Genomic DNA, 24,430 nt, shown 5'->3' on the forward strand with positions numbered 1-24,430 from the left:
GAAACCTTGAGAGTATTGAGAACGACAAAGAATTGGCTCTTGTTTTAGCTAAGTTTAGAATCATTTGGACTAGCTAATAGAATCGGTTTTGAAAGATAGGTAGTTAGCATGTTTATTTGGGGTTGGGTTGAGAAATAAAAGAGAAATTTAAAACAAAAAAATAAGAGAAGAAGGTCCCTAAGGTTCGGTTTAATTAGCTCTCAGACTCTAAGTAAAAAAATAAAAAAGGAAAGATCTTGCTATAGTCTCCTAGAAAAAGAAGAAAAAAAATAATAATATAGGTATATTATTAGGAGATTAGCAAAGAAAACAAAAAGAGAGAGCTAGATGTTTAAAGTTTAAACCTTAGGGATTGTAAAAAAAAAAAAGAGTTAAAATCAAGGTTGTGTGTAGTTTTACTCTAAGGGGTTGGACATAAAGAAAGTGAATGAGAAAATGGTAGATTATCAAGAGTTAAGCTTTGTCTGCCCTAATTATTCTCAATCTTAGATAGTTTTCTTAACTGTCTAGCATTCCATCTTTTGAGACCGATTGAGCTTGATTCACTTCGCATTTGCAAGAATTCACCAAACACTTTAATGAATGTGAAAGAGATGTTCTTTGAAATTGCAAGTCTTTACTGATAGTTGGAGGATGAACTAGATCGATGCATGGTGATAACTGATAAGCATAGAAAAATATTTGTAAGTATGTATATTGATCTTAGCACCCTTAAACTATCTTTAAGGACTATAGCTTGAATCCTTCGCTTAGCACAAAAAGGTTATGAGTCCCCATTTTTAAACCTCATCCTCCTACTTCCTTGCTAGAGGACTAGCAAGATTTAAGTTTGGGGGTGTGATAACTCTCTAATTTACATGTTATAGACACCTTTTTTGTCCATATTCTGCATTATATATATCCTAACCTTAGCATTTTTAGGTCATTAACTGTAGGAATTTGCATTTAGGCCATTTAGGGTGCTGCATTCTTGCATTTGTGCATTTTGGATGAAAACAGGTGCTTTAGAGCCTAAAATGAGGAAAACAAGGTCAAATCCGAGCATGTACCCAAATGAGCTATTGAGCAGGAAGAACAGTCCGAACCTCAACCCGATCGAAGAGGATTCAAGGGCAGGAAGAACAACCCGAAGACCTACCCGAGGAACAACCCGACCTTATCCTTGTGCACCGCATCGAGTAGACCCTCGGGCAGGACTGGACAGCTAGGTTAAAAGGGTTTCCATATATAAACCCCCTCTACTTCTTCTCGCCCCAGCACGCCGCAGACACTCAGAACAGAGAGCGAGAGCTTCTGAGAGAGAGACTGAGCGATTAAAAACTCTTTTTCCACTTTGTTAGGATTTGTTTTCATTTTCTTTTGCTATTCTTTTTAGTTTTCGTCTGTACTCTTCTACTTTTATCTTATTTTTAATACAATGTAGTTTTCGTTTATTTGTGTTTTTATGCTTTCTGCAATGAGATCTGAGTAGTGAAATAAAGTTTCTAGGGATGGGATAGACAAATATGTGTTCTTGATCGGTTAGGATGTCTTAGCTTGATTGTTTATGTTATATAAATTGCTTTCTAGATTGGTGTTCTTAATGCTATTTTCAGACCGAGAGGTTGAGATTAGATCTAGGGTGTTTTGCCATCGAGAGATGTTGTTGAAATGCTTGAATCAATCAATGCTAGAAATTTACTCACTTAGCCTAAGAGTTTAGTTGTATAAGGAGTTTATTGACAATAATGAATCGGTTTGTAATGCCTGCTTGGTCATGTTTCTCCAACGAGAGTTGGGTAGGGGAGTGACCAAGGTTGATTGTTTCTATCACGAGAGTGTTTTAACAAGATATTAGAGATTCATTGTCTAGGGAATATTTGCTTGAGGCATGTAGGACATCCCAAATTGGTCAGGAACACTTATGAGTCAATTACCTCATCCTTAGGAGCTTTCTTATCTTTATTGTTTAACTTTATTCTATAACTCGATCCCTTACCCGAACTAGTACTCGATCATCAACTTCGTGTATACCTTCGAGCTGTTCATCTTTGTGTTCTTGATTATTTCTGTCACCCGATCACCCACTCGATCCGGTACTCGAATGCTTGCATCGAGTGCTTGGGTCGTGTGGTTCTTGCTTTTTTTATTTACCTTTGTTTATTTTAGAATTGTTAGATTAAACCCCAATTTTTGCTTGGCTTGACTTGCTTGCTTCTGATCATATCTTATCTGCTAGCATAACAACCATTTGGATTGATAAACTTTTGTACTACAACTGCATAGGGAATTGATATCCTGGATGAAAATCCTGTTATCAGGCACACCTTGAAACCCTAGGTCTTAAGAGTATTTATAGAGTTTTGTCTTGGATTAGGGTTTGTAAAGGTAGAAACGTCTTTTCTTCTTAAATGCAGGACAAGGGGCAGCGAAAGAGGCTTCTGGACCGTGGAGTAGGCTTGGACTGGGCCGCTGTAATGGTCGTTGGTCAGGCCTTCAATAAAAGCCCATCGGCTGGTTGGTTCTCCTTACGTCGGTTTATAACACGTCTGGGTAAATCGGGCATATCTTCCGGATGGCTGGATGAATTAACTTTATTCTACTTCGAGGAAAAATATGACTCTTCCAGTTTTCCATAGACACTAAACACGTCAAAATGTGAGTTCGGGAAGTACTTCAAAAGTGGCCCGTACTGAAGAGCTCTGAATCTTTCCTAAAACGTATTTTCCTTGTTTTTTTGTCCAAATTGTTATAAAACCTATAAAACCTTCTTGAAACCTGAAATACTTGATAATAGACCTTTTATACCTGAAATTTCATCAAATTCTTCCTAATTTCATATGAAAACTATAGCTTAGATGGGTAAAATAATGATGTTATCATGTACCATGATGTGGTGTTGCATGTTGCAGAGCAGCTTCAGTGGTTGTGACATGAGATGTAGCACCAGAGTCTGGAACCCAAACTTTGCCTGAAGCATTTGATACTTTTAAAGCGACAAACACTTGAGATAAATTCTCACCTTGATAACTGTTATCAAAGCGTTTCCAACATTTAGCAGCTGTATGATCAACTTAACCACATATTTGACATGTTGAACGAGTACTAGTAGCACCAGATTGATGATTCGAACCAGAACTGACGGCTTGCTGATAGAAACCATGTCCACAAGAAGAGTAGCCACCTCTCCCTTGATTTGAACCATATTTGTTGTTATAACCCCCACGACATCTATAGTTGTTGGTGTGCGAGGTTTGGAACACCTCTTGAGTCTTAGCAGCAGGAGCATGAAACACCATTTGAGGAGCAACAATATTGGCATCGTAGGACTGCAAATGCGTGTCAAATCCTTCAATCTCATAAAACACTTCAGTAAAGGTTGGAGTAGGAATCGAAGACATAGAGTTTGGAATAACAACAACAATAGGATTATATTCTCTCCCAATACCAATCAGAAAGCCATGGATTTTTATAGATTCGTCAACCAGTTTTTCAATAGAGCTTAGTTGATCACAAACAACAGTGTATTCACGAACATAAGCAGTGAATGTCTTACCTAAATTTCTGGTAGCATGTAGCTTGTGTTTGAGCTCAAACTCTCAGTCAGCATACCAAATAGCCAGGAGCGAAAAAGCTGGTCTGTACAAAACCAGGCTTCATAAGCTGGACTTTCAACTACTTGAGTTGTCTCTTCGATCTGTCTGTCAATGGTTTGCGGCGGAGCGTGATAGCAACCATTAACGAACCCAAGAAGCTTATGCTGCTGAGAAGAGACTCCACTTGAGTCTTCCAGAGACGGTAGTTTGTATCACTGAGTTTTAGAGTGACAGAACGTGCAACAATATCATTGGAGGGAAACGGATAAGAATCTAGGTATTCAGCCATTTGAGCACTTGTTAAAGTTTTAATGCTCTGATACCATGATAAGAAAGAGAAACAAAGGTAAACAAAGGTGATTCAAAAACTTTTCTTTTATTGAATGATTCTTGGATAATTACAAAGAGATGACCTAAGGGTCTATTTAAAGCCTGAGCTCACACAATCGCTACCCTACAGCTAGCACTGCCACCTAGGTTCTCCAGAGGCTCAAATCAATTGTACAAGGTTGGAGAGAGCTTCCTAGAACTTTCCCTTGGCCATTTGTACAGCACACACATTGTTACCGTTATAAAGAAGTTTGATTGCAGAACTGATATTGGGCTTTTTGTTCTCACTGTTGGGCTTGATTGCAATTGAGGCCTTGTCTGAATTTTTCTTAATAGCAGGCTCTGTTTTGTGAAGCAGAGTAGTGTTGCTTTTACTTTTTTTTTCTGCTCATACTTCGACATATGGTATTCTGATGGGAAGAGGAAGAGGGTGAAGAAGAAAATGATGATTGGGTGAAAGAAATGGCAAATTCTAGAAACATTTTGTGTAAGATTGTTAGGGTTTTTAGTTGGAAACTGGAGTTTCCGATTTTTGATTTTAAAGTGAAAAAATTATGTCGGGTTGCGTTAACAAGTGTGTATAGTTTTTAATTAGAATTTATACCGGTTTTACGTGGTTTTCATCGGATTTGGTTAGTAAACTGTTTAAACCCATATATATATATATATATGGGAAAATAGCAATAGACCTATTATTTCGGGTAGAAATAGAATTAAAATTTACGATTTGGTAAAATATAAGATAAAGTTAAAGTTATGTCTGGTTTTTGGTATGATGTGATATTTCTAAGGGAGAAATAGCACATCGTTCCCAATTTTAACCTATATTCAGTCAGATTTATTTTCTTCATTTTCTGATAGTTTCTTTACTATCTCATAAGTTACAAAGTACTTTGTTGGGTCTTTACCTTCTTGTTTAATAAAACACGTTGACGACACCAAGAAAAAAGGAAAAGAATATTATGCATGAACCTGATTTTTAACTTCTAATGTTCATTGTATACTTAGCTTATGTCAAATAACAAATCTAATTCATTTATACTTGAATTTATTATTTTTTATTATGTTTGGGACAATATTTTTTATTATGTTTGGGACAAAATTTACTTTAAATATTGCAATTTTTTTGATAAATTTACATAATTTTCTTTTGAATTTGACATGTATATATATTTTATATGTACATTATCAAATAAACAATTCAGATGATAACTGTAAGAAACAAAGAGTATTTAAAGTACACACAGTTGTGTAATTGAATTAATTTCTTTTTGAAATTATATATTGTTTGAGTATATAAGTAAACCGGTAGTCATATAAAGTAATTGAATGGAAAGTTGTCTACATTATAGTAGCAAGAGTAAAAAATTCAGAAAATATAAATTTCAACTTATTTAGTTCGGTAATTGCAAAATCAATAATTTAATTGTAAAATTGGTTATTGGTGTAAATTTCATTTGTTATATTTGTAGATTTTAATTTTGGAGATATGGTCAATTACTTATATATTGTATAGTTTTAAAGCACCTATTAGTTTATATTCTTATCGAATTATACCTGAGAAATCAAATATTTTTGTGAGATTTAATATAGCAATTATGTAGAAATAAAATTTCTTAATTTATCATCCGGCAAAAAAATAATTTTACCAACTCGCTGAAGTGAAACATTAACTTATATTTTTCCTTTATAGATTGAGTAACATATATTTTAAAAAAAAAATTAAATAACAACATTTGCAAAAATATTACATATTTATTAATCATTTATATTATATGATCATTCAAAATAATTTGTAAGTAAATTCAAAAAAATATTATAGGATGATCCTGGTTCTTTTCTAGCTTTATCCAACCTTTTCTGGACGGTGCAACGGTTCTTGGAACTGGTCTCTTTGAGGCGGGTCCTTTCGGCACTATTCCAAAAAAAGGAAAAGCGAGGAATAGACCTCAAAAAAGCCAAAGGAAACCCAAGCTGAAGTTGCCAAACATTTCTGGTACAGCATCAGACAATCAGCTGGGTTTAGAGAAAGGTGTACAAGAGAAAAGGAAGGCAGTTGAGGAGGGTACAAGCACTGCAAAAACCTTGAAGCTTAACCCCAAAGAGGCGATCCCAAAGGAGGGATTGCCCTATGATCAATGAGCATAATAAGCTGGAATTTTCAAGGCTTGGGACAGTCTCAAGACTTGGCTTTTCCCCGTCTCAAGGAATTATGAAAAAAGTATATCCCTGAGATGTTGTTTCTTATGGAGACTATGCACAGCAGAAATGTTTTGGTTGATCTTCAAGTTGTTTTAGGATATAATAGATTTTTCACTATTCAACCAGTAGGGAGGAGTGGTGGTTTAGCCTTATTTTGGAAGAACTCTGTAAATATTGACTTTAAGTTTGCGGATAAGAATATGTTGGATATGCTGGTTCAGTTTGGGGCAGCTTCTTTTCACCTTTCATGTATCTATGGAGATCCTGATTTAAAGAAAAGACATAAGGTTTGGGAAAGAATAAGCAGGATAGAAATCAATAGGAAAGAAAGCTGGTTTATGGTGGGAGACTTCAATGAAATATGTCACAATGGGGAGAAGATTGGAGGTCCACGAAGGTCGGACTCTTGCTTTAAACCTTTTAACGAGATGCTTAAAGCTTGTGACATGATTGAACTTCCAAGTAATGGAAACATTTATACTTGGGCGGGAAGAAGATATGACTTATGGATACAAAGCAAACTTGACCGAGCCTTTGGAAATAAAGAGTGGTATAAGTTCTTCCCAGCTTCAAATCAGCAGTTTCTGGAAATGAGCGGATCGGACTCCATCTCCCGGTGTCAAATCGTTTAAGAGCTTGTCGTCGTTCTTTAAGCTCTTGGAAAAGAGAACAATATAAACTCTAAAGAGTCCATCAGAAAGATAGAAGTGGATTTGGAGAGACATCAATCTGCTATTCTACCAAACTTCTACAAGGTTATCACACTGAAAAAAGAATTGGCGATTTCGTATAGAGAGGAAGAAATTTACTGGAGACAAAAAAAGCCGGAAGAAATGGATGAAATGTGGAGACCGTAGTACAAGATTCTTTCAAGCTTCAGTTAAAGACTCAAGAGCAAGAAACAGAATTGAAAAACTGATCGATAGTAATGGGGTAGAATGTTTCTCTGAAGGAGCTAAAGGCGAGGTGGCTTCTGCCTACTTTAAAGACTTGTTTAAATCATCTAATCCTCCTAGTTTTAACGGCTGGTTTCAAGATCTTCCTCCTAGGGTGTCGGATCAGATGAATTCAAGGCTCATTGGGGTGGTCTCGTCTGAAGAGATCAATAGGGCAGTCTTCTCAATCAATCCTTCTAAACCCCTAGGAGCGGATGGCATGTCAGCTTTGTTCTTTCAGCATTATTGGAGTATAGTGGGGGCTCAAGTGATAGTAGAAGTCCAGAACTTATTTTTGAATGGAGTGATGCCATCAGAGTGGAACTATACCCTTTTGTGCCTCATTCCTAAGATTCCACACCCTTCTACCATGCCGGATTTGAGACCTATAAGTTTGTGCTCAGTACTTTACAAAGTAATCAATAAGATCCTATCGGGCCGACTCCAACCTCTGTTACCTCAGTTAATCTCGGAAACAAAATCTTCCTTTGTGTCAGAGAGGCTCATATCTGATAACATTCTTATAGCACATGAAGTAGTGCATTCCCTAAACACCAAGCAACCCTTTGCTTCAGAGTATATGGCGGCCAAATCAGATATGTCAAAGGTGTTTGATAGAGTAGAGTGGAGCTATCTTAGATCATTGTTGTTGGCTTTGTGTTTCCATCTGACTTTGGTGAACTGGATCATGTGTTGTGTCTCCACGGTAGCATATTCGGTTCTGATGAATGATAAAGCCTCAGGTTTGATTACACCAGAGAGAGGGTTAAGACAAGGAGATCCTTTATCTCCCTTCCTCTTTGTCCTTTGTACTGAAGGATTGACTCACCTCCTTAATAAAGCTCAAGCGGCCAAGAAGATTTGTGGTTTTTAGTTTTCAGAGTCAAGGCCAAAGATTCATCATCTCATGTTCGCCGATGATAACCTGTTTATGTGTAAAGAAAACAGGGAAGAAGCTTCGAAACTTCAAAATATCCTTAGAAAGTATGGAGCAGCCTCAGGACAGGTGATCAATGTCAATAAGTCTTCTATAACCTTTGGGAAATCTATCCCACCTCTAATCAAGATGGATATACAAGGCTTTTTGGGAATTTGGTCTGAGGGTGGAGCAGGGACGTACTTGGGATTACCTGAATGCTTTAGTGGATCAAAGATTAAAATGTTGAGCTATATCAAAGACATGGTCAGTAGTAAGCTTTCTAGTTGGTATGCTAGAACCCTATCTCAAGGAGGAAAATAGATTATGGTTAAGACAGTAGCAATGGCGATCCCTGTATTCTCCATGTCTTCCTTCAAATTTCCAAAGAAAGCTTTTACAAATCTCTCCAATATAATGGCGGATTTCTGGTAGAATTCTTCTGAAAGTACGAGGAAAATACACTAGATAAGCTGGGAAAGACTGTGTCTGCCTAAAAGCCTAGGAGGGATGGAGTTCCATGATATACCCCTTTTCAACCAAGCCTTGTCGGCCAAGCATGCCTGGAAAATTATTCACTCTCCAAAAAGTCTATTCGCTAAATTTATGAAGAGTAGATATTTCAATGGCGGTGAAATCTTGACCGCAGGGATCGGAACTAGACCATCTTATGGATGGAGGAGCATTCTCCATGGCAGAGACTTACTCAAGCAGGGGTTGATCAAACGAATCGGAAATGGAGAAAGTACTAAAGTTTGGTATGAAGCTTGGCTTGAAGATGAAGGGATGAGAACTCCATAAATAAAAAACCAGGTTATTGACATCAATCTGAATGTGAGTGCTCTCATTGATAGGGATAAAAGAGATTGGAATGATGATACCCTTCATGATCTGTTCTTTCCGGAAGACGAGCTCAAAATTAAAAAAAAAAAAAAAAAACCAATTGGGTATTCGGAAGATTTTTTGGTCTGGAAACTAACTAAGAGTGGAGATTACTCAGTTAAATCAGGATTTTGGCTGGCTGCCCAAATCTCAAAAGAGGCACAAACAAGAGAAGCATCAGCTCTCCCATCAATCAATGGCTTGAAAGAACAGGTTTGGTGTGACAACCCGTCCCGTGGACCCCACTAGCCCACCGCTAGCTACCCCAACGGACCGTCCGTGGACCCCACTAGCCCACCGCTAGCCGGCCCAACAGACCCCAAGCTGGCCCTGCAGGGCATCGATCCTAACCCGTCACTGTGGATATCCCAATATTCTCAGTTGCAGGTCAATTGGTGACAGCTTGTCCTGTGGGAAGGTTGTTAAAGGGTGAGGGACCAGGGTTCGAGGAACGCCTGGCGCACCAATAACCTACTGGTGGATTGGGATATCCACAGTGATGGGTTAGGATCGATGCCCTGCAGGGCCAGCTTGGGGTCTGTTGGGCCGGCTAGCGGTGGGCTAGTGGGGTCCACGGACGGTCCGTTGGGGCAGCTAGCGGTGGGCTAGTGGGGTCCGCGGGACGGGTTGTCACATTTGGCGGCTAAAAACTGAACCAAAAATTAAAGTTTTCATGTCGAAGTTATTGAGCAGAGTCTTACCAGTAGGAGAACTCTTAGGCCGTAGAGGGTTACATATTGATGGGAGTTTTCAAATCTGTGGGCATGAGGAGTCAATCTTCCACGTTCTCTTTTCTTGTTCCATTGCTAGGCAGGTATGGGCACTTTCAAACTATCCAGCTCCTGATGTGGATTTTGAAAATGCTTCGGTTTTCACCTATATTCACCATTTTCTCATAAACAAGGATAATTTGATGTGGCCAAAGGAATTAAGGAAATGTTTCCCTTGGATCTTATGGAGAATCTGGAAGAATAGGAACAGTTGGGCCTTTGAGGGGAAGAGTTTTTCACCTTTAGAGACGGTGTCAAAGATTAAAGAGGATGTGGATTGTTGGTTTGCATCTCAGTTGGTAGAGTCTAATCCTACAGACACATTGGAAGAAGAGCACAATCAACAATGATTAGAACCAACACCTGAACATTTTGACTCGTGGCAACATCCTCCAGTTGGCTGGCTAAAATATAACATTGGTACATCCTGGTCTAAAAGGAACTTGTTAGTAGGAGAGTCATGGGTGTTAAGAGACTCCACAGGGAAGGTGGTGTTGCATAGTAGAAGAGCTTTTGGAAATATGAATTCCAAGCAGGAAGCTCAACTGATTTGCATTTTGTGGGCTATTGAAAGTATGATCAGCCGCAAAGTGAACAAAGTGGTTTTTGCGACGGAGGATACAGTGCTCGTGGGGGCATTGAATCGACCAAAAGCTTGGCCGTCCTTCAGGTATCATTCCAGACAGATTTTATCAGAATTATCCTTGATGGTGGAATGTATTTTGGTGAATGAACTAGAATCAGCTAATAGAGGAGATAATCTCATTGCAAAGAGTGTGACAGAGGAAGGTAAGCTTCATGTTGCTGGTGGCCATCCTTTTTGGTTAACAGGTTTGTTATGTGATGAGATAGTAGATTATTCTATATAAGGTAAAGGGTGTCTAGTCATTCGTATGAACTCAGTGGAGTGTCATTTTTTGTAAAGTCATGGGTTGGGCGTATTGGGCTTTTAGTTGGCCTATTTAGTTTAGTGATCAGAAATTTTTGGGTAAATAGGCCGTGACTTTTCTCAAGTCATCATATGTAATACTACTTATCTATCAATATATATCCAGTTGACAAAATAAAAGATTATAGGAGAATCATAAAATTAAAATTTTAACAAAATATTCTACATATAATAATTAAATATAAATAATATGGTATATATTTTTTTAAGTTTGATTAGTTAGAAATTTTTGAAAAATTACAATTAGTGATTTTTTTCTACAATTAATTAGAAAGAGAAAGTGAATTATTTTTTTGGAAACAAATAATTTTTTACAGGATTTTATTAGTTTAACAATTAATTTACACTTTTACCATTATTGAGAAATTTTAAAATGGTCTTCAAACTAATGGCAATGTGTTGTATTTTTTTACCAAAACATGTCATTTTTTTTTATAAAGTGTCTTTTAAATAGTAATAGGGATAGGAATATTTTGGAAAGTTCTAAGATACAACTTTGCAACTTTATTTCATTTTTTTGATGCTTGTCCGAGTATAGTTCATTCTATCATGCTGGAGGATGCTAATGGGGTGGAAATCCCACCTCATGTTCGGTTGTAATTTTTTTAGTTTAGCTAAATAAATGGTAGGAGACACTTGTCCCCCCTTTCCTTAAAAAAAGCAAGCTTTATATAAAATTTTCACTATAATAATTTATATTGGTTGGGGCTTTTTCAGTTTGTGAGTCATCTATCTAATAAGGACGCAGACTCTCATGCGCCAGAAGGACAACAACTCTACAATAAGGGAACAATTATACAGTATTTTCTTACACTATAAATATACTTGCAGCACAAACAGTTATTGCTTATGAAAACATTTATAATTACTAGTTTTTATTTATTTAATAACATATGAAGTAATAAAAATACTAAATAGAGCATAGTTTTCATATAACCAAAATACAAAAATATTTAACATGTGAGCATGACGTAGGGAAAAAGACACTTAGGAATAAAGAAATAGTACTATAGTTGCCGATGGAAGCCAGTTAAGCAAGCATAATAATCATATCTTCTTACTGACCGTGACTTTAAGACCATGCTCCATACGGAGAACGATAGAAGGGACTGGTTCGATCTTGTGACCCTCAATGACCTTAAAGTCATAGTTTTGTATGATCTCCAGAGCTACTATCTTCATCTGCAAGAGAGCCAGATGTTTACCCAAGCAAAATCTCGGACCAGCATTAAAAACCATGAACTTGTACGAAGGTTCTTGTCTTAGAACTCCATTGTCTGAAATCCATCTCTCTGGTTTGAAATCTGATGCGTCTTCTCCCCACACAGATCTCATCCTCCCCAATGCGTAAATACATATCACGATCTTTGAATCCGCTTCAACTTTGTGCCCGCTTGGAAGCACATCTGGCTTTGCAGGGGACTTGTGGTTGAAAGGAAGCGGCGGGAAGAGTCTCATTGCTTCGGACAATGCAGCATGCAGATACACGAGCTTCTCTAGATCTGCAGGATCAAACTTTGTGTTGATCTCATGTCGGATCTTGGCCATAACTTGTGGATGCTTAGAAAGTAGCCAAAAGAACCAAGTGAGAGCTGAGCTTGTGGTGTCCCTTCCTGCTAACAATAGACTAAATATAACGTCTCTTATAAACTTATCATTATTTGGTTTCAAGAGCTTATACTTAGTCGTGTCCGCATTCATATAATACGTCAACGCGTCCATTGATGGCTTTTTGTTCCCACGACTCATCTCCTCTCTTCTTTTTGAAGATATGATCTTCGCAAACATACGATTGATAGTGGCCACAGCAGTTCTCATCTTCCTCTCAAGTCCAATACCAAACCAGTTTTGAAGCCTCCAGAAGATCACCGGCTTGAAATGTCTATAATAAATAGCTTCTTCACCGAGTTCCGCAGCTTCACCGAACTCAAGTTCTGGCATTTCGATGGATAGTGACTTTGGATCATAACCAGTCATCAAAATCGAAGAAGTATCAAACATGAATCTCTGGAACACATCTTGCAAGTCTATGATAATGTTTTCCTTAGCTGCATTATTAAGGAAAGGAACAAGAACATCCTTCAACTTACTTGTATTGCTACTTACTGAGAGTTTCAGGAAGTCTTGATTGTGAAATATGGCGTGATTTGACTTCCTCAGATCTTCCCACAACTCCAGATCAACGGATAAGATTCCATCTCCCAGAGCATCAAAGATTTTCTTGAACTCAGGTCCTTTAGGGTAATTCCCAAAGTTTGAGCTTAGTATGTAATTGATATTCCTTGGATCAGCGGTGAATAACATATCCATTCCACTAAGCCATGGCCCTTTGAAACAAAAAGTTAGATTTGTGGCCTCAAGCACCTCAACGGTCCAATCGTAGATACGAGCGATTTGGGGGAGCATTCCTGGAAGCATCCCAAGGAACGGCCAGTTCTTAAGAATAGGATGACCCTGAGATTTCTGGTGGAGGAAGAAGAAACAAGTAGAAAGGAATACATGGAAAAGAAGGAATGCTACAAAGACTTCAACTAAACCTAGCATGGCCATATTCAAACAAAATGATTTATGAGTATGGATATACAAGACTCTTACTTAAGTTAGTGGCTATATATAACGTAGGTTCAATTCAATGCAGAACGTTGGTAGGTAAAAATGTTGCTCTGGCTGCCTGGCCCCAAACGATCTTAAACAGTACTGTTAGGAATATCGGACCACAATCCTCAAACTCATTTACTTATTTGTCTTGTATGTACTTTTTAACTGGATACCACATAATCTAGTCGGTTATGTATAAGGGCTCAAAATGATCACATAACTAATTAAGTATATCTCATGGCACGCTAACGGAACTAAACCCTAAACTTAGAATCGTAAACCCAAACCGGAGGCAAATGCAATCGGACTGAACTTTCATATAGGCTGGAAAATCGTAGTAGGACAATTACCATGACGTCTAAGTTAATTTGGAAGGAACAAGTTGTTGCTTAACTCCTTTTGAACCCGATGTTAAGGATTTTGTAACATCTCATATAGGACTAATAATGGATTTTGTCCATTGGAATGAACAAACAAACATGACCTAGATATATACTTTAATTAGTCTTAAGAGTCAGATTTCAAACTTTGCTAGTTCCATTTCATAATATTATAATGTGCGAGATAAATTTTTAGTCACACTTTGTGAACATTTCGCGTTGGTGTTCTAATTTCCATATAAGATCGTTATAATCTAATTAATATTGTAAGTGCACTTCTTGTATTTACTATTTCGGAGTAAAATTATCATCTAGCTATATATAGTAGTATATATCTAAAGTTTACCCCGACACATTATGAAAATCATGATAATCTCACGTGAGACATGATTTTATTGAATCTAGATCCGAATATTAAAATATTGTTACAGATTCCGATATATTTAGCATTTATTAGAGGGCAATTCTTGTTATACCACTAAAATTTTAAAATGAGTTTTTTTCTTAAAAATAATATTTTAAAATGTAACAAAAAGATAATCTTTTAAAGTATCATAAAACTAAAAACCAAACTTTAAACCTCAAAATAAACTATAAATCCTAAACACTAAACTAAATAAAAAATATTGTTAAGCCAGATAGCCAAAACCAAAAAATATAAATTGTAAGCTCTTGAAATCATTTTTATGTTTGTGATTTTTTGAAACTCGAAACTTTTTTAAAAATATAAACTTTTTGTGTATGCTACATTTTCAGAAAGTTAAATTTACTTTGCCTACAATACTATATAAAATTATAATTCAGAATATTTGTGTTACGGGATTACGTGTAATGTTTTTCTTCTAACAAATTATTTTTATACGTGATTATCTATTTTATATAAAGTAATCCAAATATATCTCTAACATACTAAGGAACAGACTAGTTTAAAGTTTAAACACAACAGTCGTAGTTGCGGAAGTTGGCAGAAACAAGCAATTACAGTTTCAAGTGCTACTAAACATTTTCAACAACTGTTTTAGCGGTTATAAATATATACGTTTGTGAGAAAACTATGTTTGGTTCATATCAATCATTTTTAAAACCGTATTCTGGAATTAATAAATTAACTAGTACGAGAAAAAATCACCCTAACTGGTAAGAATTTGTTTTATCTGTTGTCATTGTTACTGTTTGAGTATGTTGTTATTAAATGCAAATAAACTTCATTAACATTGTGTGATATTGCTAAGATATATACTGCATGGAAGAAAAAACAAAAATTTTAAATTGATTATGTCCACAATTAATTTTCATTTGGATCGACCCTGCATATTATTTGTTGCCAGCCTTGCTTTGCTTGTATTAATTTCTTCTAAATATTTAAACCATTATATTTATAAAAGCTAGTAGTATTATCTCTGACAAAAATGAGAAGATTATCCTATCGTTTGACATAAAATAACTAATAATACCCCATCGATAATCATAATGTACTGGTTTCTAGTTAGTAGTTAGCACTACAATAAATGATGCTTTCCATATATTGTCTTTTATTACGTCCATCAATGCCAAACATAAAGTATGTTATCTAGTGGTTTATACTTTATACTAGCTAGTCTTCTTTCTTCATGTAAAAATATATATATTTAAAGGTTTAGATGAAAAAAAAAAGGTTTAACCCTTGAAAATAAAAGCAAACAAGTAAAAGGCAAAAACTTCAAAAGGTTGGAAAATTTTAAATTTAAAAAAATTGAGTTGAATTTAACACTTTTAATTTGGTATTTTGTGTCAATCATTTGCAGCCAAAGTATTTAGGTGAATCAAAGAGTGAGAAACGAACAAGATGGATGTCATGGTCTTGGCTGCTGCGGGGTTTTGATTCATATTTTTTTTTCTATTCCTTTAATTTTAATCTATAAATTTATGTTTCAAAATTTATTTCTTTTCTCTTTAATATAAAATCCTTAAAAACAGCTAGATATATCGTAAAAATATATATATTTAAAGGTTTAAATCTTTAAAAATATATATATATATATAAAAAATAGAAAATAGCTTTAGTTGTATCAATTTGTTATTCTATTTTTAAATTAAATTGAAAAAAAAAAAATTTAAACGTTCATAGTATATTTACCACAAAGGTTTATTTGCTTCAAATTTCTCCTCAGAGGAGTTTTATTTGTCGTCAAATTCATCCTTTATGGAGAGATCAACTTTCCCCCCTCCTCATATATGGAGAGAACCTCCCCAATCCCCATGAAATTATCAAGTTTGTTTTCTGGCTTTTAGGTCGAGAAATCATTTGAGTACCCTAACCATCTTACCATATATCTTGTGTACTTTTTGCGACTTGAAGATATAGCGTGTTTTACACCGGCGAGACCAAATGTTATGGTCTCCTTCTCAACGTTAAGACGTTAAGTGACAATCTACTCTAATACAATAAGTTTAAGGGACAAAAAGAGACAAAAAAAGTTAACCTGTCAGACAGCCGTGCGACCAACCCTGCAAAGGAAGACCTAACCGGGTGTGACCATCCCCGGAGAGGAAGACCTAACCGGGTGGCGAATCGTCTACAGCGCAGAGAATCCCGAAGGAGACACAGCCGTCAATCAAACTCAAGTCGCACCGGCTGGCATCAGACAACCGTCTGACTACCCCGGAGAGGAAGACTTAACCGGGTGGCGAATCGTTTACAGCACCGAGAATCCCGAAGGAGACACAGCCGTCAATCACAGCTCAGGTCGCACGGTTATATGTCATCATCCAGGTTTAAGGGCTTGTCTCCTCAGAAACCAAGGACACAGAGGTACGAGCCTATAGAACAGATCTTAGGTTGTGACCATCAATGATCTCTAGTGATATATAAACAACAAAACTTATCCCTCACGTTGTCGATGTGGGAAAAAGAAACGAATCAAACCTTTTCTAAACAGAGCCTAGAACGTATTGTCAAAAAAAAAAGAGAAACATAAAACAGAGCTTAAAACGTATTGTCAAAAAAAAAAAATTAACCAACGCTAGAAGGCTAGAATTAGACAAAAGTAAAATCGACAACACAAAAAAAAAATTAACCTGTCAGACAGTCAGACTCAAGTCACCCTGGAGAGGAAAACCTAACACCAGAATTCATATCGTCTACAGCACCGAGAATCCCGAAGGAGACACAACCGTCAATCACACTCAAGTCACACAGCTATATGTCATCATCTAGGTGACCATCAATGATCTATAGCGATATATAAACAACAAAACTTATCCCCCACGTTATCGATGTGGGACAAAGAAACGAATAACCTCTCTAAAGGGAGCCTAAAAAGTAAAAACGGATTGTCAAAAAAAAAAGAAAAAAAAAAACAGAGTTTAAAACGTAGTCGTTTCATTACATACGTGACCAGCGCTATTTCATCCTAAGTAAATCATCTTGCACAAATTAATTACACTATAAACTGCAAAACTCTTCTTGCGTCTCCTCTTCTTTCTTTCTTTTTTTCCTTTGACACAAAACAAAACATCGGGAGCAAAGTCCGAGATACATCGAGAGATGAGAGAGATCTCGATTTCGACGATTTCTCTTCCATCGTGGCATCTTCTTATCTTAGCTTCGATTTCTCTCCACTTCGTTTTAGGTTTCGTCTTCCTTCAGATCTGTGATTTCAAATTTCACAATCCTTTTTTTTTTTTTCTTTTTGGGGTATAATCAATTAGATTCACTTAAATTTTTGTGCAAGATTTAGTTCGCATTTGTAAGCTGGACTTGGCTCTTTCTCTATTTTCGTAGATCGATTTGTCTTGTCTTAATTACATTGAGCTAGGCTTTGGTACAAATCTATATAAATCACTAACAATGTTGTATGTTCTTGAAATCCTTAGTAGCTTCGTATTAATTGTATTGATATGATTTGTTCATTAGGTATATCTGGTGATTCGAAGAGTTCGAGTACTGGAGCAAAAGCTGAATCTCATACTTCTTCTAGCACAAAAGTGATACTCATACTGCTCGGGTTTGGTGCTGTAACGGGATTCACGTTTTTCCTGTACAAACTGTGGCAGAAGAAGAAAAGAGACGAGCAGTATGCTCGGCTGCTGAAGCTGTTCGAGGAGGACGATGAGCTCGAGGTTGAATTAGGACTCCGTGATTAAAAGTAAAAACCAATATCTGGAACAGTGTCTGAGGTATGTATGAAATCACCTATTAGTTGAATTATCCAAGAAACCTCGATAAGTTATCTTGAGCATTATTGCAAGAGTTGTTAGCTATTTACGTACTTGAGTGATGCATAGCTGACTGACTGTGACTGATGTATTATATGTTAGATAGTTATGCTTTGAATAAACGGTTGGGTATGAGAGTTCTTATGAAGTTAAGTTATAGAGGAAACTTGTGGTTTATGATTTCGTTTGCTTTCTTGTAAAATATCAATATGATTTTTGATAATTTGTATTAATGTTTGGCACTTGGCAGGTGTGTATCAGATCGAACATGGGGTTTATAAATTTATACATTCAGGGCATTAGAAAATTGAAGTATATGTATAGGAAATATATACTTGGAATGGTGTTACTTTTTACTGATCATTGTTATTCTCTGGGTGATCTTAGCTGTTGGAGTCTCTGGAGATTTTGTTCCTCTTTAGTGTTAGGTCAATTCTTGTAAAACAATTATATTACTCAATTTTTCTATGTTCTTTGATTTCTTGCTTGTACAATTTTTGATATTTGTTTCCAGGCATATTGATTCAGGAATTTTGGTAGTACGGAATCAATGCATGATAGATTTATCCTGAAACTTCTAAAATAGTGATACTTCTTATTGATTCAACACTTGGCTCATATGTTGCATTTGCGCGCCACCACCTCTTTTTCCAGGGTATAGTCCTGTAGTTTTCTTGAATGTTTGGCAAATCTATCATATACTTGAATCCGTGAAAGCCTGCCAGGTCAAGTTCAGAAGCCAACCGGAAAAGATACAAATGTCGCATACTTAAGTCCGAAAGGAGCTAACCATGTAGCAGAAATCATTTCACATGCAAATGCCAAATGTGATGAAAACCAAATATCGAAGTCATATTAAATTATATAATGTTTGCAACTAACAAAAATCGAAAAGGAGTTTATTGGATCAAGGATTTGATAAATTTAGAAATCTAAACAAAAATTGTGTGTTATACAATCATGGATTTTAACATCTCTATTAAAAATTACTGCAATTTGAGTATCATGTATTATTTGACTTTAAAATCTTTATTAAAAAATAATTGACTTTAAAAAATCTTTATAAAAAAATTATTGCAATGTGAGTATCATGTCTTATTTATTGATTTTAAATTCTTGATCAAATTAATAAACATAAGGGTGTGTTGCGTGAGTTTCATTGCAATTTCAAATAGAGGTATTTTTGAAAAGAGGTTTTTTTTTTTTTTTTTTTTGGCTCAACATCAACTCTTCATTAACCAAGAGATTACAACCAAATTCAAGGCACATTACATTCGCCTCTATAGAATTGGACCAAAAGCAAATGCAATAGTTGATCAAGTACAACTCTGGAACAATAGGCGGATCCAACGCTACCTAATCGATTACCATTGCATTTTTTAACCACAACGAGATAGATAACATACCACAACTCGGAGTGAAATCATCCCTTAAACCACCTAAATAAACCCTATGACACGAAAACAACTACCAACACAGAAAAGACCAAATCCTATACTGAAAAACAAATCAAATCCAAGCTGTTAGGACGGTAGAGCTTGTCCCAATAGTTCTTCTGATACTGCGCCTTTGGTGTTGAAGCTATTTTTAAAAAGAGTTTAGAAAGAGTGTCTGTGACATCTTTTAGATTTTTAGAAAGAGTTTCGATGTAAGCTTACATTTTACCGGCAAATTTATAAATTTCTTAATAAAGAAATATTTTTTTTGTTTGTTTTTCCTTCGTTTCCTTATTATTATCATTATTATTTTATTTCTTAAATTATATTTATGGGCCTGAGCAAATAATAGATATGCCAATCTTAGTTTAGGCCATGAAACAAAAAAGGAAGAACAAAGCTAGTGCATGTAACGTGGCTGCTTTAAGGCCTCTTTTTGATATGTAAGAACAATAAGCCCGCCAAATCCACACACAACAGAGAGACAGGACACATCATGCTCTTCTCTCTCTCCCCTCCTATGGCCGCTAATCTCTGCGGTTGGACCCTTCAGTCTCCATCTCTCTATAACTTTAGACGACCAACGGTCAGATCTTCCTTCATACGGTCTTCGTCTTCATCATCCTCATCTTCCAATGGCAATCTTCCCATTAAAGAATCCTTCTCTGGTTCACTCTCTCTCTCTCTTCTTGTTTCTTGAAGTGTGTGTAGAAACTAGAAAGTAGCAAACTAAAATTAAGTCTCTTAGTGTGATTAAGTAGTTGTCTAATCGAACAGTTCCAATGGTTAGTAAGTTTTTATGTCCTGTAACTAATAATTTACTGTATGGTTGGTGTGTTTTGTAGGGGAGTCTGAAGCAGATGTTGTGGTTATTGGAAGTGGTATAGGGGGATTATGTTGTGGTGCATTGTTAGCTAGATATGGTCAGGATGTGCTTGTATTGGAGAGTCATGACCAGCCCGGTGGCGCGGCTCATTCCTTTGAGATCAAAGGGTACAAGTTTGACTCAGGCCCTTCTCTATTTTCTGGTTTGCAGTCTCGAGGTCCTCAAGCTAATCCACTTGCTCAAGTAATATGTTTCTCTTCCTTTAGGGATTTTGGATCGGAATGAAATTGATCAGAGTCTTTGTCATGTTCTCTTATGCATTTTGGGTGATTGTGTTTTTTGTTTTTCAGGTTCTTGATGCTTTAGGGGAATCACTTCCATGTAGCAAATATGATTCTTGGATGGTCTACTTACCAGAAGGGGACTTCTTGTCACGCATAGGCCCTACGGATTTTTTTAAGGTAAAGAAGTTTACCGTATGTAACTTCTTTGAGGTTGTATCACTGATCTTGTTTAGTGTTATATATTCTTCAGGATTTAGAGACATATGCCGGTCCAAGCGCAGTCCAGGAGTGGGAAAAGCTTCTTGTGGGTGCCTATGTCTGAATATAAATGACATACATCTACTCGTGAGATCTCATCTGCTAATAACCACATGACTATGATGAACCTGCAGGGAGCAATACTCCCTCTGTCTTCTGCTGCAATGGCGTTACCACCGTTGTCTATTCGCGGGGATCTTGGTGTTCTCTCCACTGCTGCTGCTAGGTATATATCACATATCTATGCCAAAAGAATTAGTAATCATCTTGCTTGGTGCATTTTTAAAATGAATTTCTCTTTTATCTGGTTAGATATGCTCCTTCCCTTTTAAAATCTTTCATCGCAATGGGTCCTAAAGGGGCATTGGGCGCCACAAAGCTTCTCCGCCCTTTCTCGGAGATCGTTGATTCTTTGGGGTTGAAAGACCCTTTTATACGAAACTGGATTGATCTTCTCGCATTCCTTCTCGCAGGGGTCAAATCTGATGGCATACTCTCAGCCGAGATGGTAACGAATAACCATATATCTTTAAAACAGAAACTGCAATATTATGTCCATTACTTACTTTATTTGTTTGGTATAACATCTTAACTCTATCCTTCATTCTAAAACATGTCTTACATGGATTCTTTGCACAAGAAGAAACAAGATTATCATATTTAATGTCTTTGCTTCTAAATTATTTAAACATGAATTTCATATGTAAACATTCCAAAAAGAAACAAGATTACCATATTTTTGGTGCACAAGATCGGTTTAAAATGAAAGTATCTGCTTCTTATGTGTGCAGATCTACATGTTTGCGGAATGGTACAAGCCAGGTTGCACATTGGAGTACCCAATTGATGGAAGTGGTGCAGTTGTTGAAGCTCTTGTCCGTGGCTTAGAGAAGTTTGGGGGACGTCTCTCTCTTAAAAGCCATCTCGAGAATATTGTCATCGAGAATGGTAAAGCTGTTGGAGTCAAGCTAAAGAATGGCCAAGTATGATGAGTTCATGAAGTTACATAAATATATATATTCAGTCTCTCTTCTTTTTTTTTCTTATCATTGCTCACTTCGATTATTTGAAAATGATTCAGTTCATTCGAGCTAGAAAAGCGGTGGTTAGCAATGCGTCGATGTGGGACACGTTAAAGCTCTTACCTCCAGGAGCTCTCCCAGATTCATACGTTAAAGGTGTGAACACGACGCCCCAATGTGAATCATTCATGCATCTTCACTTGGGATTCGACGCAGAGGTATAGAAGGAAAACATAAGAAAACCAAATTCACTTTACCCGACGTTTCAGTTTAGCGTGTTTGTTATTTTCTTGGTTTCAATAAGTGGAACTGGAACAGGGAATAGCAGATGATCTTGAGATTCATCACATTGTTGTGAATGACTGGGACCGCGGTGTGGATGCTGACCAGAATGTGGTTCTGATATCAGTCCCTAGTGTTCTTAGCCCGAACCTTGCGCCACCAGGAAAACATGTTTTGCATGCTTACTGTCCTGGAACCGAACCTTTCAGTCTCTGGGAAGGTCTTGACAGGAGAAGTGCCGAGTACAAGAATCTCAAATCCCAACGGTCTGAGGTACCTATTCATTTTCTTTAAGCTTGAGTGCTCTGAATACGTAAACCCAAATCTCAACTTAAATGTACTGGTACCATTGGTGAAGGTGATGTGGAGAGCAGTGGAGCGGGCATTAGGGCCCGGGTTCAAGAGAGAAAAGTGCGAGGTGAGTTTGGTTGGAACACCATTAACGCATCAGAGGTTTCTAAGGAGGAATAGAGGAACGTATGGGCCTGCCATAGAGGCTGGGAAAGGTACGTTTCCTGGCCATTCCACTCCTATTCCGCAGCTTTTGTGCTGCGGTGACTCGACCTTTCCCGGGATTGGAGTTCCTGCAGTGGCAGCTAGTGGCGCCATTGTGGCGAATTCCCTTGTTCCTGTTTCTAAGCATTCTGAGCTTCTTGATGCTATTGGCTTGTAGAAAGTTATGCTATTGATTACCATATATGTATGTTTCGTCTAGTAACATGTTTTCATACTATACTACCGAAGCTAGCAGTTTCGCGATAGCATTAGTGGATTATTTACCGTAATGATTGTTAGTGGGATATGATATCCCGGATATCTAAACATATTTATATCTTTCGAATCTATTGTTAAAAGTGTCAGCTCCTCTAACACTCACTATTTTACCATTTTGTCTATCAATGGCACTAAAAATATAAAGTAGAAGCTATGGGGCATCATCTAAACTGTTTCAAATCACAATGGGAAACAAACACAAATGTACAAACAATACTCGAACTTATAGTTAATTTCAATACTTCTCCTAGTGCCCTATCAAGAATTTTCAAGCTTGTGTCTCTTTGTTTGATTTGTTCTTTAGTCGCTTTATCTTTCAAGTTTGCTGTTTGGGAGTGTCCGAATAGGCTTCATCTTCTTGTAACTTTCTAATTTTAATCTAAGGTTGGGTGCACAAAAAAAAAAAAGTGATATATATTATGGTTTAAATAAAGGGATTTTAATGAAAACTGCCACTTTCAAAACTCACTTTTTAAAAAATGTCAGTTATAATTTTAGTTTATCAAAAATGTCTCTTTCTCATTTTGTAGCATAGCAAAAAAGACATAAATACCCCTACAATTAAAAAAAAAAAGTGGCTATTTGATTGTTTAGATTTAAATGAGACAGTTTTTACAGCACAGACAAAAAGTCCTAATGGTGGACATTTTTTTACTCGATCTGGTCCATTAATATAATGTTCATTAGATCCGATCACTCTAGGTAATAGACAAATTAGATAGGAAATATGTGTTGTCCACCAGTTTTACTAGGTATGGACAAGATAATGTTTACTAGGTCTTGTCTATCGAAAATAATACATGTTTTGGTTTTCAAAGCTAGTGTCATCCTCTCGTCTATCAGTAGATTTGCATAAATGGACAACAATTAAGAAAATATATAAAGCTAAATAATCCATTAGAACCGTGAATTCAGATATACAAAAATAAACCAAAAAATATGTGTTGTCCATTATTTTTCACTAGATCTAGTAGACATTATCTAGTCCATTAGATTTGGTCCATCAAGAATAATACATATTTTGATTTTTAACATTAGTGTCATCCTATAGTTTATTAGTAGATATGCTCAAATGGACAACAAGTAAGAAATATATAGAGTTAAATAGTCCATTAGAACTGGGTTTCGGATCTCCACAAATAAACCAAAAAATGTATGTTGTTCATCAATTTTTAGTAGATCTGGACATATTAATTTGCACTAAATCTGGTTCATCAAGAATAACACATGTTCGTAAGAGATGGAAGAAAGAGGCTGGAGAGAGAGAGAGATGGGTTCATGAGGGTGAAAGAAAGATGGTTGGAGAGAGAGAAATAGAAGTTAGGAAGGGGAATTTTGCCAAAAATGCCACATTTGAAAAAAAAAGTTTTCTGNTTGGTTTTCAAAGCTAGTGTCATCCTCTCGTCTATCAGTAGATTTGCATAAATGGACAACAATTAAGAAAATATATAAAGCTAAATAATCCATTAGAACCGTGAATTCAGATATACAAAAATAAACCAAAAAATATGTGTTGTCCATTATTTTTCACTAGATCTAGTAGACATTATCTAGTCCATTAGATTTGGTCCATCAAGAATAATACATATTTTGATTTTTAACATTAGTGTCATCCTATAGTTTATTAGTAGATATGCTCAAATGGACAACAAGTAAGAAATATATAGAGTTAAATAGTCCATTAGAACTGGGTTTCGGATCTCCACAAATAAACCAAAAAATGTATGTTGTTCATCAATTTTTAGTAGATCTGGACATATTAATTTGCACTAAATCTGGTTCATCAAGAATAACACATGTTCGTAAGAGATGGA

At 36.4% G+C, this 24,430-nt stretch overlaps 3 protein-coding genes across 3 annotated transcripts; 2 read left to right on the top strand and 1 right to left on the bottom strand.

The window, feature by feature from the left end:
• Positions 11,468-13,115, bottom strand: LOC104787461 (alkane hydroxylase MAH1). Its single transcript, XM_010513050.1, has one exon. It carries the CDS (start codon positions 13,107-13,109, stop codon positions 11,607-11,609), a length of 1,503 nt encoding a protein of 500 aa, XP_010511352.1. The 5' UTR covers positions 13,110-13,115; the 3' UTR covers positions 11,468-11,606.
• Positions 16,954-18,214, top strand: LOC104787462. Its single transcript, XM_010513051.2, has 3 exons — positions 16,954-17,148; positions 17,433-17,695; positions 17,985-18,214. The coding sequence occupies exons 1-2, from the start codon at positions 17,064-17,066 to the stop codon at positions 17,660-17,662; spliced, it is 315 nt and encodes a 104-aa protein (XP_010511353.1). The 5' UTR covers positions 16,954-17,063; the 3' UTR covers positions 17,663-17,695; positions 17,985-18,214.
• On the top strand, positions 19,618-22,687 carry LOC104787463 (prolycopene isomerase, chloroplastic). Its single transcript, XM_010513053.2, has 10 exons — positions 19,618-19,838; positions 20,016-20,239; positions 20,347-20,457; positions 20,531-20,584; positions 20,673-20,764; positions 20,851-21,046; positions 21,330-21,521; positions 21,620-21,778; positions 21,879-22,115; positions 22,201-22,687. The coding sequence occupies exons 1-10, from the start codon at positions 19,667-19,669 to the stop codon at positions 22,513-22,515; spliced, it is 1,752 nt and encodes a 583-aa protein (XP_010511355.1). The 5' UTR covers positions 19,618-19,666; the 3' UTR covers positions 22,516-22,687.

The sequence above is a fragment of the Camelina sativa genome, chromosome 5 (genome assembly GCF_000633955.1).
Source record: "Camelina sativa cultivar DH55 chromosome 5, Cs, whole genome shotgun sequence".
NCBI lineage: Eukaryota > Viridiplantae > Streptophyta > Magnoliopsida > Brassicales > Brassicaceae > Camelina > Camelina sativa.